The 19,952-nt window shown below is 35.6% G+C and overlaps 1 protein-coding gene across 2 annotated transcripts; it reads right to left on the bottom strand.

Moving 5' to 3' along the window:
• Nucleotides 1–13,435: 13,435 nt before the first annotated feature.
• LOC128156670 (uncharacterized) lies at nucleotides 13,436–19,678 on the bottom strand. 2 transcript variants are annotated; one of them, XM_052818897.1, is made up of 5 exons: nucleotides 19,422–19,678; nucleotides 18,504–18,554; nucleotides 18,314–18,370; nucleotides 14,203–14,316; nucleotides 13,436–14,048 (listed from the first exon to the last, which is right to left on the bottom strand). In XM_052818897.1, the coding sequence occupies exons 1-5, from the start codon at nucleotides 19,543–19,545 to the stop codon at nucleotides 13,909–13,911; spliced, it is 486 nt and encodes a 161-aa protein (XP_052674857.1). In that variant the 5' UTR covers nucleotides 19,546–19,678; the 3' UTR covers nucleotides 13,436–13,908. The 2 variants fall into 2 exon arrangements, with proteins under 2 accessions (XP_052674857.1, XP_052674859.1); XM_052818899.1 differs by having other exon boundaries at nucleotides 13,449–14,048; nucleotides 18,314–18,367; nucleotides 19,422–19,668.
• Between the last annotated feature and the right edge of the window lie 274 nt (nucleotides 19,679–19,952).

The raw sequence follows: 19,952 nt of genomic DNA, 5'->3' as shown, positions 1-19,952 counted from the left end.
AACACTCGAATCGTTCACTCAGATTCGTCCTCAGTTCAGCCGTTGATTTTTTTTTACAGATAAACACTCCATTGACAGTGTATTTTTCAACCCTGTTTACAGATAATTCCCGTATTTCATTCATTTCACCTTCTCCAGTGATGGCAGCTCGCAGGAGATTCGATGGCAGACAACATGGCAGCTTCGAATGTGAAAATTGGCGGCTAGCGATTTGATCGACCAATCAGCGCGCGCGTAACTTAACATTGAAACGAAAGTAAAAGTGGAAACAAACAGCATACGAAATTCTTAATTCAACATGCATCGAGCAGTTTAGACACTCAAATCTAAGTAGACTGATATTTTAACTTAATAAAAAAGAATATACCGTTACAAAAGAACAGACAGGTCGGTATTCACGTAAAACATGAGTTGGGGGGGGGGGGGGGGGTGTGATTCAAAGTCTTTTATTCTATAGTGAAACATCGTAACCATGCATAACAGTTATATGCCATTGAAGGGAATATCACTGGATTTTTTTAATTGAGACTTTCTTAGAATAAGACTTTAATCAAAAAATATTTATTAGATTTAATTTTTTCGACTTATTATTATTTTTTGGGGGGAAATATGTGTGCATGCAATTATAATTGACAGTTTTAGACTTGTGGTGAATGTGTAAAATTTCATAAGTCTAAATTCTGCTAAAGCTTTTGCAAGCTGGGTAAGCATAATAAATCAGAGGAAAAAGAAAAGTTTGTGGTAAACTTCTGGCAAATTTTGAGGTGTTATATAACTGAAATCATAATCTAAATAATTGACAATTTTTAACCCCCCTCCACTGCTCGGCTTCTCCTCAAATTATAATTAAAGCAGAAATCGAATATGATGCCTAGCAGTATTGCCAGATCGAATTATATATATTATGTATAAATTAGTTCATATTTTAAATGTTCAAATACATGTAGATGTTACCAGAAAATTATTTCTGGCAGTATGATGAGTGTAGCCAGAATATTACCAGAAGTCGTTGCAGCTAGTGGCAATATTCGAGGTGCATGTTAATATAATTTTTTACAGAAATAACTCTAATAGTATTGCCAGAATGTTGCCAGAAGTTATTGCCGCTAGCGGCAACACTCCAGCAGTATTGCCAAAATGTTACCAGAAGTTGTTGCAGCTAGCGGCAACATTTCACTAGTCTCAAAATCTGGTTTCTGGTAACAAAAATGTGTTGCTGCAATATTGCCGCAATATTGCGGCATTGTTGCAGCAATAATTTTACTTTGGTAAGGGTCGAGATTTTGTTACATCAAGTTTATTTTTAGTGGATGTGTTACAATGATTAATAAACATCTTTTTTGGTTGCATTATAGAATAAATAATATTTTAAGACAACATTTCTGAAAGAAGAAACCAAGCATAACTGATTTTATACTTTTCGATAACATAAACTTTGTTGAGGTAAAGCAACAAATTAATGTAGATACTGTAAATATTTATTCAAGAAAAACTTTATGTTGAAAAGTTATGGTGCCAACTGGTCTTAACTATCGCTTAATGTTGTGAAGAATTTTCTTACCTCAAATAATATGATTTGGGACCGATAATTCTGTCACACTGGTGGATATTCTGTTTCCTGTGTCTAATAGTAGCAAGTTGCTATCCTGTATTTTGAAGCAATGAGGATATGTTTGAGTTAATGTATTGTAACGGGACCGTCTAGGGGTTAAGTCCCGTACATATGTATGTGATCCGGATTCAAAAGGATAACGAGTATATATTCAGTGTTTAGAAATTATATTCTGTAATAAATAACAGACATAAACAAATATAAACGTAACAGGTATGAAACAGTATCATATAAAAATCCAAGGGAGTGTGATATTTACCGTAATTAATAGATGAATATGAAATTTAGCCCTAATCCCCGAAAGTGCGTCTGTATCTGATATAATAGAGTTAAAGACTGACTAAAACACCCCGACCGGTCGGGCTCTATAGTCCCGGTACGCGCATACCACGCCCGGTCGGGTTAAAGGGAAATAACTCTAAAATAAAAATAAGGAAAAACCACCACACTCCCCCTCCCTAAGATCTAATGTGGATTCCACATTAGTCAAAAACAATATTAAATTACAATAAATATCAACATGTTACATACAAATACAATAGAAACAGCATTTTTAAAGTGATAATATCAATTATTAAATATATTTATACATGTACAAACGAAATGTATATTAAATTCATAACAATAAAGCATTATTTAATAGAGTGTTCACTTCACTTAAAGTCAATTCACTATAGTCTATTCCTCAAGAAAAAGGGCATCCCTCTCCTTCAGCATCTGTAGTTCCTTCTCAAGTTCCCTGTCTCGTTTTTCCAGCAGCCTCCTAGCCTCTCTCTCACGATGTAGTTCTCCTCCCTCTAGGTCGGTGAGTCTCCTCTTCGCGATCTCCCTTGCCCTGCCAAGTTGATCCATACTGTTACAAATCCACGCCAGACAGCTTTGTAGTTCTTCTCTGGTGTTTGGCAGGATAGGGAGACACAGGCTTGAATAGTCCTTCCAGGAGGTCTGGGTTGCCATGGAGGTCCCTGAACTTTCCTTCTTGGCAGTGCTTCTATCCCGGTACTCTTCCAGCGAAATCCTCTGCCGCTTGAGTAAAGGCTGGTCCTGGTCGCTCAGAATCTGGTCCTGGTCGCTCCCTGTCCGGTCCTTGTCGCTCTCTGTCCGGTCCTGGTCGCTCCCTGTCCGGTCCTTGTCACTCCCTGTCCGATCCTTGTCACTTTGAACCGTCTCCGCAATCTCCTGCACTGTCGGGAGGACAGTCTTTGTCTCCTCAGTGACTGAGGCACCCTTGAAAATAAAGAGTCCTGGGTCGATGTAACCCTTATTCTCCCTCACCACCGACTGACATTTCAGCAATATGGTCTCCAGGCGTTGTGGATCCTTCTCATGCTTGCTCCTCAGGTGAGCCTTCATGTCTGACATGCGGCGGCACTCTGCCGAACAACCAGCCACCGGGCACAGGAACTTCCTTGTCTGTATCCTGTGCCTCTCCTCCCAGTGTCGAGTGAACTTAGTCTTGGTGGGAAACATTATCCCATTACATCCACTCACAGGACAACCCATGCCTCTGGCGTAAAACTTTACCTCAAGGAACTCCGTTTCGCATTGGCGTAACACTTCGTTTACTTCTTCGATGTCAGCAAACAAGTCCAGAAAATCATCCCCCATCTCTAATTAATATAATTAGAATTTAAAGAATTTATTCATGTAACATTTTACATGCTGAGAAAAATAAAATATCCAGAGTTATACATATATGTCAAATGGACAACAGCCACCCCAGTGACTTAAAGAGTACAAATCCTAACAAAACTATTCTACACGCGCTGTAGTAGAATACAACACATGTGGCAAGGGTAGACAAGTCACCGAAAGCAAAACCCATGGTGAAAGTACATGTCACCCATTCCACCGTTAGGAATCCAGGTCCAGTACTACTCATGTCCTTTACCGACACACCTATGTCTTAAATAGACATACATGTATAACTCCACCAGTTGATTTTCTTTTTAACAACAGTAAACTAATTGCATGTACATGTATATGCTAGTAAATATATATTTAGTTTAAATAACAAACAAATAACACTCCTCCCCCCTCTTAATTTTTTTTTTATTTTGAATTTATGGAGAATATCTGGAAACAGGCTTGATAAGCCTTCCTCTCCGAGACTGTTTAACAGATTGCAAGGGTGAGCTAGGCTGGGAGTGAAGAGATGCTCGTAGAGCATTATCGTTGTCACCTTCTTCGTCGGAGTTCCTATCTGATTCACTTTCATGCTCAATATCAATCGATTCATCCGAATCAGAAATGTACTGATTTTCTGATATCCCGTCGCCTATGAGCTTTTTCAGGTGGTCAACATGAACCACATTTGTTTTTCCACTAGATGAATTTTCAATTTCATATGTTATATCGGCCAACTTCCGTACGACGGCATATGGTCCAGAGCCTAGTTTTTGTTGTGCCTTGGGCGGATACCATCGCCATACCAAGTCGCCTGGTGAAAAAGCTCGAGGTTTTAACTTGGTATCATAATACCTCTTTTGTCTTTTGAAACTTGACTTCAAGTTATCATGAACTAAGGAAAATGACATTTCCATTGAGTTCCGCACCCATTCTACATAAGAACTGTAACATCCTTCGTGTTGATGTTGCATAGGGGGTGATCGAGCTATGACGTCAATTGGAAGCGTTATTTCTTTCCCAAGCATTATAAGATTTGGGGTACATTTAGTACTTTCATGGACAGTTGCACGGTACGCCATCATCAGATATGGTAAGTGGTCATCCCAGTTTGTTCTGTTTTCATCTACAAAAATGGCCAGCATTTGTTGTGATGTGCGATTAAACCTTTCGATCATACCATCAGATTGGGGATGGTATGGCGTAGTACGTGATTTTGCAATTCCTAGTAGTGAGCAGATCTCAGAAAATAATTCTGACTCGAACTCCCTTCCTTGGTCCGTATGAATGCGGTTAGGTGCTCCAAATTTGCATATAAATTCTGTTACAAATTTGTCTGCCACGGTCTGAGCAGTATGATCGGGTAACGCAAAAGCCTCCTTCCATTTGGAGAAATAATCTCCAATTACCATTATGTACTGGTTGTTATTGCTAGTTATTGGTAAAGGACCAACTATGTCAATTGCAATGCACTCAAGTGGTTCAGTTACAGTTACATGCTGCATTGGGGATTATTTTGGGGAGATCGCGAACAGGAGACTCACCGACCTAGAGGGAGGAGAACTACATCGTGAGAGAGAGGCTAGGAGGCTGCTGGAAAAACGAAACAGGGAACTTGAGAAGGAACTACAGATGCTGAAGGAGAGGGATGCCCTTTTTCTTGAGGAATAGACTATAGTGAATTGACTTTAAGTGAAGTGAAAACTCTATTAAATATTGCTTTATTGTTTATGAATTTAATATACATTTCTTTTGTACATGTATAAATATATTTCATAATTGATATTATAACTTTAAAAATGCTGTTTCTATTGTAATTGTATGTAACATGTTGATATTTATTGTAATTTAATATTGTTTTTGACTAATGTGGAATCCACATTAGATCTTAAGGGAGGGGGAGTGTGGTGGTTCAGTTACAGTTACATGCTGCATTAGGGATTTTCCTATTCCGGGTCCTGGTTTCTTTTTAGCACATGGTTTGCATGATTGACACCAACGACCAATGTCGTCTGACATACCAGGCCAGTAGAACCTACTTTTTATTGACTGCACAGTCTTTTCTCGTCCCAAGTGACCTGAGGTACGATTATTATGTAATATGCACATGATCTCCCTTCTAAGAGATTTCGGTGCAACTAGCTGAAGAACTACTTCTTTGCTGTCCTTTTCCCACTTCCGGTAAAGTATATTATTAACTATGGTTAATCTATCCCACTGTCGAAGCAGACAGTTTACTGTAGGATTAGGATCATTGACTTTGGGACGCTCTGTACACTCTAGCAAGAAACCTTTTACTTGGCTGATGGATGGGTCATTATCCTGTTGGTTCTGTAGAGATTCTGTACTCCATTGCTCTACCCAGTTTGATTCTGATTGTGTGTTGGAATTGGTAAGTGGCTGTGTACTCTCTGTCAGAGCATTGACAGAACATTCTGTTCCATCAGAGCATTGGCGGCAGTTCTCTCTCTTACAACGTTTCTGGGGCCTTCTGGATAGTCCATCTGCATTTCCATGGTGACTTCCCTTACGATGTTCAATGGTAAAGTCATAGGTTTCTAAAAGAGAAATCCAGCGCGCCAATAAGCCCTCTGATTCTTTGAAATTCTTTTAACCAGATTAGAGACGCATGATCTGCTCGTAACAGAAATGGTTGACCATATAAGTAGTGTCTAAACTGCTTTACAAATGTCACAACCGCCAACAACTCCCGTTAGGTGGTACAATATCCCATTTGGGATCTTGAGAGGGTTTTACTGCCATATGCAATTACTACCTCTTTCCCATCCTGAAGCTGTGATAACACAGCACTGACTCCGTAGGCGCTGGCATCTGTGTCTAATATAAACATATCATTTGTCGATGGATAAGATAGAATTGGCGCGGTTGTCAGTAGATGTTTTAAGCTATTAAACGCTTTTTCGCAGTCCTCGGAGCATTCAAAGAACTATATATGATATTAGTCAAATTTGGCCCCCATAATTCGCTATTTTTAAAATGATTCAGGTACATTAATTTGTTGTGTAATCTTTTTAAAGAGTTGACATGAAATATGTTTTCATCTATCAATTTGATTTATATGCACTCACTGGCAGTATATGACGTCAGAAGTGACGCTATTTTTATAATTCAATCAAAATCAATCAAAATTTGACATTTTTCTTACCTTTTTTCGAATGGGAAATATAGAGCGACTCTTTGAACAAGAACGAACTTTTTGTCACTTATAAGTATTGGAAAATACATCTTTGGTGAAAATAATTTGTTTGTTCAAGCAGTCGCTCAGTGTTTCCTTGAAGAAAAACTGCTTCAAAACAAGCCGTTTTATGCTAAAAATGAGAAAATGGCGGGAAAAGGTAAACTCTATGATGTCATATTTTTAAATTGTGGGCACTTAAATCAAAATGAAAATTATGAAAAAACTTCAAATGGATTTTTGTACAAATAAAACAAAGACTCACAGTAAAATTTCAATGTTCATTTTAGGGGGCCATTTCAGGCTAAAACCATATATAGTTCTTTCCTGTCTTTTTGTGTTAACCGGGTCAGTGGATAAGCTACGTTAGAAAAATTTTATATAAACCGTCTGTAATAGGAAGCTATTCCTATGAAACTCCTTATTTCGGTGACTGAAGTTGGTGTTGGCCAATCACGAACAGCGCTGATTTTCTCAGGATTACATCGAATGCCGTCATGGGATACAATGTGTCAAAGGAAGGACACTTGTTCCTGGAATAAAACGCATTTCTTTGGCTTGAGTTTTAAATTTGCGGATTTTAATCTGTCGAAAACTGAGGTTAGATTTTCCAGTCTCCTCAAATGTTGATCCGAAAGTAATGATATCGTCTAAATATACTAGACATCGCTCCCACTGTAATCCAGAAAGTATGGCTTCCATTAGCCGTTCAAATGTGGCTGGGCTGTTGGAAAGGCCAAATGGTAAGACTTTAAATTGAAAGAGCCCTTTGTGGGTTGCAAACGCTGTCTTTTGCTTGTCAGCCTCATCCATGACAACTTGCCAGTACCCGCTCGCAAGGTCTAAAGTACAAGTACTTAGCTCCTAATAGTGTATCAAGGGATTCGTCAATCCGTGGTAACGGATATGCGTCTTTCTTAGTAACAGAGTTTAACTTTCGGTAATCCACACAGAAACGAGTCGTCCCGTCTCGCTTTTTAACGAGTACTATAGGTGCTGCCCATGGGGAATTACTGGGTTCAATGACATCCTCTCTCAGCATCTTGTCAATCTCATGTTCTGCTATTTTTTTCTGGTGGATCGGGAGGCGTCTGGGAGGCAATTTAATAGGCCTTGCATCCCCCGTATTGATACTGTGTTTTACTAAGTTGGTGCACCCCAGAGAACCAACAGGTTCTATAAAAACATCTGAATACTGAGTCAATACGCTTTTTAACATCTTAGACTGATGTTTGGTCAAATTTGTTGAAACTTTGTCAAGCAATGGTCTTAAATGCTCTGGTAATGTTTCAGCATCTACAGACTTTAGGTGAGATTCTTTGTTTTGCATGTGTTTACAATCCCATACAGAGTCAATAGTTTGTAATGAGGCCAAACCTTGCATTCTTCTTAAGAATGATTGTGTCCTTTGTGGGGTTAAATACTGAAAACGTAACGTTCGATCCATTCGTTTTTACAACTGATTTTGCCATCAGTATACAATTACGCATTTTATCATCGAGTTCTGGTTCAAGTAAAGCATCTATATCAGAGGGAAATTCATCAGTTATCTTGCCCTGAACGAACATTTCGCTACTTCCGGGCACACTAACTGTTTCTGTCAAATGCACACGAGCGCACCTGCTGTGGAGACAGTCCTCCCTAAGTAAGGGATCTTCACCAAAATGAGGCGAATATAAGATCCCATTGCTCGCATCTATCAAAACATTGTACTTCACTAAGAAGTCTAGTCCAATGATTCCAGATAAACCTCCGAGTTTAGCTACTACGACAGACGCATTAAACTCGTGACCTGCAAATGATATTGTGACATTTGTTTTCCCTTGCACTGAAAGCAAGTCTCCGTATGCAGTCGTTAAACTTGTATCTAACTCCCTAAAATAAGATGCTCGGGAAGTGACTCAAATATGTTCTCTGACACTAAACTCAGAGATGAACCGGTATCAACCAAAAAACAAACCTTTCTCGAATAAAGTTTAATTTCCATAAACCAACAACTCTTTGAAATAGAATTCAATCGAACAGGAACATTTTTAGTTGGCCTATTTTCTACTTTGTTTATTGACTCTTGTGGGGCTGGGCTTGTGGCCGCGAGCGCAGCCCGCTCTCGTTTAAATGACTAATGTCATTTCCGCTTCCGGTTTCTAATCTATTTTGTCTTTCATTGCCCTGATTATGAGGACAATTTTTGCTAATGTGGCCATTCTGTTTACATGTATAGCATTTAACATTTCTTGATCCCACAAATCGCCTGGATTGACTCTCTGGTTTCTTATCTACATATATAGAAAGTGTCTTTTGAACTATTCGTTAAATTGATATCTCTAGATCTTCATTGTTTGCATGATTACCAGAATCATTTCTTTCCGGCGAGATCAAAGCGCTGCACTGCCGCTGTGGCAGTTTTTCAGTGTCTCTCGGTTTTCTTAACGCATCCTGCGATCCTTCAAATGATTCAAATTCCAGTGCTAAAGAACTCGCGCGATCTAATGATTTTGGGTAGGAAAATTACATATCGCTTTAACTCTTGAGACCCTAGCCCAGAAATAAATTGCTCAACTGTTAGACCTTCGCGCATCTCGAGTGGAAAGGATGGAAATGCACGACTATCTAGTCGTCTTAGCGTGTACCCGTAATCCGCTACGGATTCACCAAACTTTCTACGCCTATTTCTAAAATCGCACCTGTATGCGGTTTCACGCTCGACTGGACAGAATCTTTGTGTAAGCGCGTTTTTAAGATCAACGTAATTTTTAAGTTCGCGATTTGTGAGTTCACTTAGAACTCTTTGAGCTCGTCCGCGAAGACACATGGCCAGCTGAGTAGCCTTTTCACAGTCTGTCCATTCGTTCCAAAGCGACACTTGCTCAAAATGGCATAAATAATCGGGCTATTTAATCCCATTATAAGCATCAGGTTCTTTGTGCTTTCGAAACCTTTTTGCTGATTTGGTAAAGTCTGAAAAATCATCAGATCTATCATGAAAATTTAATTTCATTTCAGAATCCCTATCTAAACCAAATTCAGGTCTCATACTCTCATTTTCCAATGAATGCACAGCAAAATCTCGCTGTTTAAATTCCCGCGAATCGCGAAAATTTGTACCTAAACTATCTTCCATAGTTTCATATTGGTGGGTCACGTGATCCGGCGATCTGGTTATACGTTTTGTATTTGTTGGGGTAAAATACACATTTTCTCGTTACATGGACTGTAACTCGACAATTTACCCCCATAATCGGGTTTATTAACAAATTTTGGACCTGATCTCTCCGAGTGATCTCTACGATTAATCGATGGATTTTGAGAAAACGAGGTTTGAAGCGTGTCGAATGCTGAGTCGCTAGCAAGTAAGTTACGAGGCGCGGACACAGAATTTACTGTGTTTTCTGAAACTTGAACAGTTTCTTTGATTTCAATTTCACGTTTATCCTCAAATGTAGAGGATTTGTCATCTTTCAAAAGAAAACTTGGAAGAAAAAACCGTAGCATTGCTAAAATCCCTTCCCACATTGACATTGTTTACAATAAACAAAAACCGTAATCACACTGTAAAACACTGAAAAATAGCTCAATCATCGCGGACGAGCCCCCAAATATTTATGTAACGGGACCGTCTAGGGGTTAAGTCCCGCACATATGTATGTGATCCGGATTCAAAAGGATAACGAGTATATATTCAGTGTTTAGAAATTATATTCTGTAATAAATAACAGACATAAACAAATATAAACGTAACAGGTATGAAACAGTATCATATAAAAATCCAAGGGAGTGTGATATTTACCATATTTAATAGATGAATATGAAATTTAGCCCTAATCCCCGAAAGTGCGTCCATATCTGATATAATAAAGTTAAAGACTGACTAAAACACCCCGACCGGTCGGGCTCTATAGACCGGCACGCGCATACCACGCCCGGTCGGGTTAAAGGGAAATAACTCTAAAATAATAATAAGGAAAAACCACCACACTATGATGTGCACTACCTATTATTTCACGAATTATCGATTGTCTACCTTTATAGGAAAATTGATGTAAAAATGTGTCAACTTGGACAATTTAACATTGTCGTCGTTTGAACTTAATGTTAATTTGTTAATTCCAATGTATCCAAGTTATGCTAGATCATTATTGAAAAGGCATTTTCTAACAAAATTAAATAGATGCTTTGTTTTATGACAATATTTTACGCTTTAGTTGTCCAAATTATCGGTGTCCTGGAGAGGTTTAATGTTAGGCCCTATTAAACACACAATGCATGTTTGAAATCTTCTGTAGATTTCAAATTTCATTGTTTTATGTACATGTAGGTACTGTATTCTAATATAGAGCGTGTGTGGCATGTGTCATTACAAATAAGTTCACTTTAAGGCATCCAATAAACAGTTTATTACACGCGTATAAAGTATAATTGGATTGATCTTTGACATCACACAAGATGACACCTAGCTATCATTTTCAGAAATGTGCATAATGTACAATTCACACTTCGTTTCTTACATAACGAGCCTTTCCTTGGGCAGCGGAAAGGGCAAAAAATACAATTTTACAAAATCAACGATAAACTAAGCTCAGCAATCTAAAATAATATTATCATTGACCATAAGTGCATAACCAACCGTCTTCTTTGCAAAATAAATGTACATAAAATCAACCAAAGATATCTAAATACAAATCAAACACAAAAAGTAAAACCAACAGACATAAATGTAAAACGAACATACATCGATATGAAACAAACGGATGCACAAATAAACGCCAGGTGGGCAGCAATATGCGTCATTGATTATTGGAATCCGGGATGGTTCGCACCTATTCTGTTTCGCCCTGAGATGTTTCGCACCTCGATGTTTCGCATCTGCCTCGGAGCGAAACATCTTACTGTATTAAGATACTTTTCTCGTATTATTATTCCTCTGAAATTAATTATTACCTATACAAGAACTGAAATATGTTTTTAAAAAACCCATTGCAACAGTGCTTGCTTTTATGCATGCACGGTCAAGACAGCGTGCTTGTTTGATTAGGATTTTGATTTATTAATTTTATGAAGCCATAATGTTTCATATCGTTCAGAACAAGAGGTGTGAATTGTGTTGTGATAACAATTATAGCCTGTCATTGAGAGTTACCTGTATTAATATTTATTATGAAAAATTCGGGGATGTTAATGTAATTACAAATGTATAATATTATATAGTTAGCATAGCTCTATTTTGGGGATCATTATTTAATTACATAAACTATCTGCTTGAACTTTACATTACTCCCCCCTCCCCTGCATCCACTATTTAACTACGATTTTTACCAGTCTTATCAAATTAATATAATATAAATTTAATAAAAAAATTAAAATTCTTATAGCAAAAGTCAAACTAAATCAAACCTAATCGTTAACAATTTTATTTCTATTCCAATCTTTTTTGTTTGTTTGTTTGTTTGTTTGAAAATTTTTAATTTACCGGATGACAGTAAATACAAAATTGACAAAGATGTCAAGTTGTATAGTTTGCATTACTTCCACCCAGTAAAATTAAAGTGATACGAAATGCAACAAATGACTGACATTACGTGAATAGAGGCGTGAAAATTTGGTTTGCTATAATTATCTATACAGACGTGCCTTAGCCTGACGGAAACGGAAAGCCTTAAAGTAAACATTTGGTATAAATTGACGAAGTTTGATTTATTTCTCTACATTCTTATGCATTGCCTGTACAAGAAGTTTGAAGAAAATATAAGACATGGCAGTATTCATGTCGATAAGCTTGAAGTATTCTGATACAAGCACTTTTTAAAATTTTAATTTACAATGTACATATGTCTTGTAGCATTTTGAAAACGTTTCCTTCAGATTTTTGTATATCATCATGTTCATGGACAGGCACGTAGCATCGGGGGGCTGCCCTCCCCCCCCTCTTTTTTTTTTTTGCTTGTCAAGATTTTTTGGATGAGCCAACCCCCCCCCCCTTCAAAAACGATGCTACGTGCCTGATGGATAACAATGAAATGACGTTTTTTTTTTTTTTTTTTTTTTTTTTTAGAAGACTTAAGATAGATGATTATGCATATGTTTTTATCTAAATATGACTATTTCGAACAAATGTACGAGTATAAACAGGTCATTAAAATATTATTTATAATTTTTAATAAATCATAATAAATATATCAACATCTCAGGGCGAAACAGAAAAGGCGCGAACCATGCCGGATTCAAATAATCGATGACGCATATTGCTTCCCATAAAACGCCACCTGGCGTTTATTTGTGCGTCCGCTTGTTTCATGTTGATGTATGTTCGTTTTACATTTATGTCTGTTTGTTTTACTTTTTGTGTTTGATTTGTATTTATATATCTTTGGTTGATTTTATGTACATTTATTTTGCAGAGAAGACTGTTGGTTTTGCACCAATGGCCATTGATAAAATTATTTTAGATTGCTGAATTTAGTTTATCGTTGATTGTGTAAAAATGTATTTTTTGCCCTTTCCGCTGCCCATACCTATCGGTTCTTATAATCAATAGGTCAATGTGATCTTTTACACGCTGGATGGTCAGCATATTACCCATGAAATCTACTTTAAAATCAATTTGTTTTATTTTTTTTTAATATTTGAGTAAACAACTATTCCATAGCCGTCGCCCACGATTAAAATATCACTATAACTTTATAATGTGATATTACATAAAAAATATTCAATTTCATTCTGGGCAACAGCTGCGGACACATTTTCCTCTTCAAAAAAACTATGAAAAAATACGCTATATTTCATCATTTTAGACTAAATCTTGGAAATATGACAAAATGTTAAAGTCATTTTTCTTTTCTGAAAACGCCATAAAGGTGAATAATTTACTACTTTATATATACATGTATTGAAGTTATTGTATGCCTTTTTTCAAGAGATTTCAACAGCGTTAGAATTTTAGGGCAAATATTAGAAGAAAAATGTACCTCCTTCTTTTTTTTTTATTTCTGTATCTTAATACAGGGCGCCTCTTCTCATAAAATTATTGAAGTCTAAAATGACTTCGACGACTATCCAGTCTTCTTAGGACATTTTGAAAACGTGATGTAAGCTCTTATAATTTTGTAAAGAAACAATAAATGCATGAAAATTTGATGCAACAAATACCACAAAAACCACGATAACTTGATATCATAAATTGAAATCCATGTTAGCGTTATTACAATATTTTATGAGTATAAACATGAAATACAATTAGCTCCTTTAGTCCAAAACTGGTAACAGTTTTAAATAATGCTTCTGTCAGTTTTATTAAGCTTTAAGGGACGATTAAAATGTTAATTCGTTTTATTATCAAACGAAACAGTAATATTGTAGTGTTGACATTCGTTCGAACAACTTTTTAATCACAAATATCAAAAAATTACAAAAAGGGATTTCCAAAATGCAAGCATCAATAAAAATGATAAACTTTTGTAGTATAAAAATGTTTTTTTCTTTATTTCTTTCCTGCTGCACACATCCGATTTCTGCACATTTGATAATAACTTGGGTAGCTTCGATAGTATTCACAAAAGCTACAAAACGGGTTTCCTAATTGCCCGGCAATTGTTTTATTAACATCGGTGGTGGTTGAAGCTATGGAAAGAAAACTGAAGTAAGTATTTTAAAAATAAAACAAAAAGAGAAAGACTAAAATAATGAAAAAAAATAAAATAAAAGCCCTCTTACATACAAGGGGTCATTGTATAACGTTTGCAATTAAGTATTATTAATAAAAAAACGCAAATACCTTTGCATAAATTTTGGCAGTTTGCATTATTTGGTTCTTTCTGCTTACACTGATTACAAAGAAATTGAACCATGTCTTTCTCGGTTAAAACTGGTTCCGGAGTGGTCACATGGTCTTAAATAAAAAAGAGAGATATATACATGACTTACCAAGTTGTTTGGGTGTTTAACACATTACTAGTAAGCCGTTTGGATCGTCAACACGCCGGCCTCACACTGTTCATGTATAAATATGTATTAAAGCTGCATGGTCCGATTTAATTTGGCTCTACAGTATCATATAATTTTCCACACAAACCAATTATCTCATTAATGTATAGACTTTTGCCTATTTAAACCAGCAGAAGGTTAGAAAAGTTCAAAGTAAATAAATAACATTCTTCAGCGTAAAAAAAAATACCAAAAAAATATTCAAAACCGAACAAAAAAAAAAAGCACAAAACCAAACAAGCCAATTTGTATTATTGGAATGTTTAGAAAAGGGAAGCGTTTACACTTAACATTTCACATTTAAGTTTCGGATTTTGAGTAATTTTAAAGGGATATAAAGCGTATTTTTAGTGAATAACAATAATAAGATCTGATTATTTGCTTCATTTCTTTATTTAAAAATAGGACATTCACATAAAATAGCTGTATAAGTCAATCGCATTACAAAGATACAAGAAAAAAAAATATATTTAATTTTTTTACGTGCCAGTAAAATAGTAAATGTTTGAATAACCCCATCTTAAATGGGTCACGTGACATACATCTCGGTCCATCAACAACAATGACGACTACGGGAAAGAAAGCGGGGTAGACGTTAAGTTAACACTCTCAGTACATGCATTCCCCAGGGAGGGGGTATTTACTCCGTTTACCGTGTCGATAATCGTGTTTTATCTTTATTATACAAAATGAAAAATTCATATCGTTTTTCATTAATGAACATCGGAATTATAAGGTATCGAGTATTGTCGGGTGTAAGATTGATCTAATTTAAGGCATGAAAAACGTTATTCTAATTTGTAAACAAACTGTTTATCCGTCGTGTTTTCAATGCTTTCTCGCACTCATGCGCAGTGGCGTTATAAATGGTTGTTTACATTACTGTTCATCAGACGTGTAGCAAAGGTTAGAGACAAATAACCAAAGATAGAAAATGATTTATGGGCCTTGAGTTTGTGAAACGTCTAATTATAAGGAGCAGAATGTATATTTGCACTCAAATTCATGTCAACAATTTTACTCAAAATATGCCACATATACCTTTTAGTCGACAAGAAATCGTAACTTTGTATTTTTTTATTACAAGTTTTTTTTTTTTAAATCCATACCACGTGGTTTTGGGTAACCTCACACTAAGGACATAACATCGCGTTCCGTTAGCAATCAAGAAAACTAAATGTTGATTACAATTCTGTTCTGCTAATGCAAATGTTCTACTTCTACCAAATAAAAGGGAAATAATTTAATTTTTGGTCACTCGAGTCACTCAGGTGACTTTTCGGCCGTCTTTGTGCGTAGTCCGTTAACAAATTTCATTTTTAATTAACAAGTACTTGAAAACTACAATGCCATTTATTACAATTAATAGTTTGAAACACCCCGGGACCTAATGGGCGAGGCCATATATGCAAAAAAGGTTTAACTTTCAAAAATCTTCTCTATTCCTACACATAAGGAAAAATAATACATGGATATTGCGTAGAAAATTAATGTGAAATTCATGGGCTCTGGGCCAGAGGTTCAGATTCTAAGGCAGGGCGAATGTAGACAAATATTGTATACATGTATGTATACTGAGCTTGTATTAAATGTAAGAAAATCTTTTCTACTCCCATTTAAATTTAAAAAAAGACTAAAAGCATGATTATTTTCATAAAACTCTCTACAAAATTAAAAAAAAAAACTCTGTGGCCTGGGTCAGAGATAAGCCATGAAAATGTATTAATGACATAGATCCTATAGAAATTCTTACTCTCTGTATCCATATATACTGAATACAGGATAATGCTTCTTCTACAATTGGGAACGTAATGGTCCCCGGGTCAGTGGTTTCGGCTCTTAATTAATCGGGCCAATATGGCTGTAGTGAAAATGTATCTATTCTTAAAATATCTTAGACTTGCAAGGAGAAAGAAAAAATCAGAATTTTGACGTAAATTATCAGACGATGATTTGTTAAATTTTTTTTATAGTAATCTTATAAAGTCATAGTGAGACAATTTTCCCTATATTGTTAAAACTAATGAAATGGCGTGATATGGTTCAAGGTTCAAAGAGGAAGTCTAAAAGTGTTTATGGAGGTGGTTTGTGTGATTAAATCTATCAAAATTAAGAAAAGGAGATATTTCTGCTGAAATTTCATTCGTGGCTTATCGAATGTACATGTCATGATTCTGTGTTATAAATTTGGATTTACGTTGGAAATACACGTTTCAACACTTTGTCATTTTTATTTGTTTTATGCACTGTTGGTTATTTGAATATCCAATTGATGGGCGGTTGGATATTAAAATTATCCAACTGCCCATCGGTTGGATATTTATATATCCAACAACTGCTGATTTAATAGTGAAAATAAACGCTGACTAAAAACAATGGGTGGCGTCATAGAAGTTTTAAACATTTCTTCTGTACTTTCACCGTCGATGCACTGTGTCAAAAGTAACCTCTTCTTATATTGTGATTTTGTAACTTGTTCACAGAATCCCTGATACTGTGGAATCATTAGAAATTGTGATGGTTTAATATTCGTGGGTAGCCCTCCCCAACGAATTTACATCCTCAACAAAAACAAATTTTAAAAGTGCTAGTTTTCTTACTAAAGCCGAAAACCTAAGCATCCACGAAATTGAATCCTCAAATAAGTAAAAAAACCCACAACCCACTAAAATTGACCCCACAAATTTAAATAATTAATATCTACATCGTTTCTTTGAATTCACAATACTAGTACATGTACCTTGATAAGAAATAAATCACAAATTATGCGCTAAACCTATCAACATTAACAACATTCTCGGATACAAAGCTTCATTTTACACATTGACAAGTGACCACTTAAAGTCTCCTTTATCAAATTTACAATTGTTGGCCTCTGGCGCTAGAGTATAGATAATTCAAAATTAATTTCTCCAACTCTCCCCTGTTTTATGAATTAGTTATTGCAAATATCAAATGATAAAAGTGGCGTTAACCGTCAGAGGAGACTCCAAAATGAGGCGTATAAAATGCAAACATGAGACTTTCTGACAAGTCCATTTACGTGATATAGTACTCAGGTGACCCGTCAAGACCAATGACACCCCTGCGAATGTGTTCGGAATGTTTTCTTTATAGTTGCTAAGTATGTAATAAATCCAGAGGTGCTCGAATGAAAGTTCACGAGACTTCACCTAGATTTGTTCAGTTCCTGTGTAATTTCGAGCGGAAGTATAAGTGTTCGGATAATATTCTCAAAATACGTATGTGCTGGTCGATTTTCATATCATTTTCATATCATATTCTACTTTGATTTATGTTAAAACATCAACATCTTTAAGATGTATGTCTTGTTTCACCATCTAGCAGTTTTTTAATTTAAACGATGATATTCAGAACAGAGTTATCGTTCGTGTTCAACCACGTGTAGAGTGGTTGGTAATATAAACATTGGGTTGCTTTGTGCAATACCATGTTTTTAAAAAAAATAATGGGTGAATAATTTGCATAAAAACTTAGTGTATCGAGCCATTTTCAAGGAACATTCTGCATAAAATAGTACAGTCTGTTTTACTATTGATGTTATTACTAGGTCAGGCGCGGATCGAAAATTAATCCTTTTGAGGGATCTCTACTATGCATGTTAATTGTCGCAACAGCAGAAAAAAAACTATTTTTTGTATTGTCACATTTATTTCTAGAACACATTTTATCCACCATTTAATGGAGATAAAGTTTAAAATCAATTAAACTCTAGATTTTATATTTGACTACAAGTACCTAGATTCTCTAAAATAGCTATAAACACGAGGTACGATTTTTACTGCGAAACTGAAAGGGTCAAATAAAACCACGTGGTCTAAAATTTAAATGACAATAACATTCTCAGGGGTGAATGAGCTTCTTGTTTACGTGTAACATACCATGTTTTGAGTGTTTCCTTCCGCGATTCCTGTGTTTTCTTTCTCCACCATGTTCTGCTTATAGAAAATAGATACAAGATATCTCTGAGGTATTGCGCACTAGTAATGCCCATGCATGTCAGAGTTTGGGATTTTTTTGTACTTGTTTAATTTTTTTTATTTAACTAACCACAGTTAACGCATCACATACCTGCATGTCGATCCGAGTGCCTCCAGCCGGATTTTCTACCGCTCCCATTCTCTGTTTCATAAAAAAAAATTGAGTATTATTTAAATGCATTAAAAAATAACCTTATATAAGTTATAATTTCCTGTTTATTGTATTCTACTCTTAGTTAAGTAAGGATACTATCTTTTAAAATCAAAAGAAAACACAACATTCTTCTTCATTACCCTCATATCCTTGCATGAGTGGTGTTTTGATTCTAAATCTTAAAATGAACAAGATGAACATAGATACATAGATAAAGAATATAATATTTTAAAGATAATTTTTAAACGGCTGAGAAAATATACATTTTTACCTCTACGATGTCCGTCATTCCGATTGAAGAAAAAATTGAAGAGGTTTAATTTTAGGACATATCAATTATACAGATCATGTCGAGATTTGGATCTGATAAACAATGGGGCTTTGGTTCACAGAAGTTCTCAATATACTTGGACCGCTTGTTTGTTGTCTGTTACCCCGTTAACTTAGTTGAAAAGTTTGATTAGGAACTTGGCGAGTTGTAACGTCCTTATGATAATTTTAAGGCACGTAGTATCGTACTTGAAAGTGTTAGCTGGCAAATGTGTAGAAAAAAAATGAAGCATCAAATATCCCCATTAAGATGAGCTAAAATTAGAAACTAGGGCATTTGTTTATTTTGCAATGAATTCCAAATTAGAGTTTTTACATCAAATATCCCCATTAAGATGAGCTAAAATTAGAAACTAGGGCATTTGTTTATTTTGCAATGAATTCCAAATTAGAGTTTTTACGGATCTGTAGGCCCATCGTCTGCCGACCTTATCTTCTTAATTAATCTTTTTCCGGAAGTAGCTTTATGTACCATTAAAGTATAGTTTAAGTTTAGAAATGTAAAATATAGCTAGTTTCTATTACCTTGATTGGGACCATTGCCAATTCCATTGTTCCCCGAATTCCTAGAACCTTTTTGCCTCTGCCCGAGAACCTCAACACTTATAAAGAGTAAGACAACTAAGCAAAAAACCTGAGGGATTTTCATTGTAGTTCGTTAGGTGCAAAAATAAAGAATGCGAATCTCGTACGTGTACACATCTTAAAAAGACATAATCAGCCAATCAAAATGTTCTAAAAGGTCTTAGATATCACTAGGCGTGTGCCATACTAAATTTAATTTTTGTATAACTTTATGCTTGCAAATTAAAAATCAAATAAGTCTGAAATCTTCCAAAAGTTACTATATTTGATGTTTTCAAAACAAGTGTAATCAATCATAATTTCGTCGTTTGTCAGTAAACATTTTTTATGTTCAACTACGTCTCTTCTTTCTTAAAACATACAAACAAAAATTTATGATTTTAAATAGGGAATAGGAAATCATTCTTTGAGTATTACATGTCATGTATGAGGTGATAATTTTAGTCGGGGCGTGATCAAATCCAATAAAGC

Source organism: Crassostrea angulata, chromosome 7 (genome assembly GCF_025612915.1).
Source record: "Crassostrea angulata isolate pt1a10 chromosome 7, ASM2561291v2, whole genome shotgun sequence".
Lineage (NCBI taxonomy): Eukaryota > Metazoa > Mollusca > Bivalvia > Ostreida > Ostreidae > Magallana > Magallana angulata.
The sequence above is the reverse complement of the archived record's forward strand: the minus strand, read 5'-3'. Positions and strand labels throughout refer to the sequence as shown.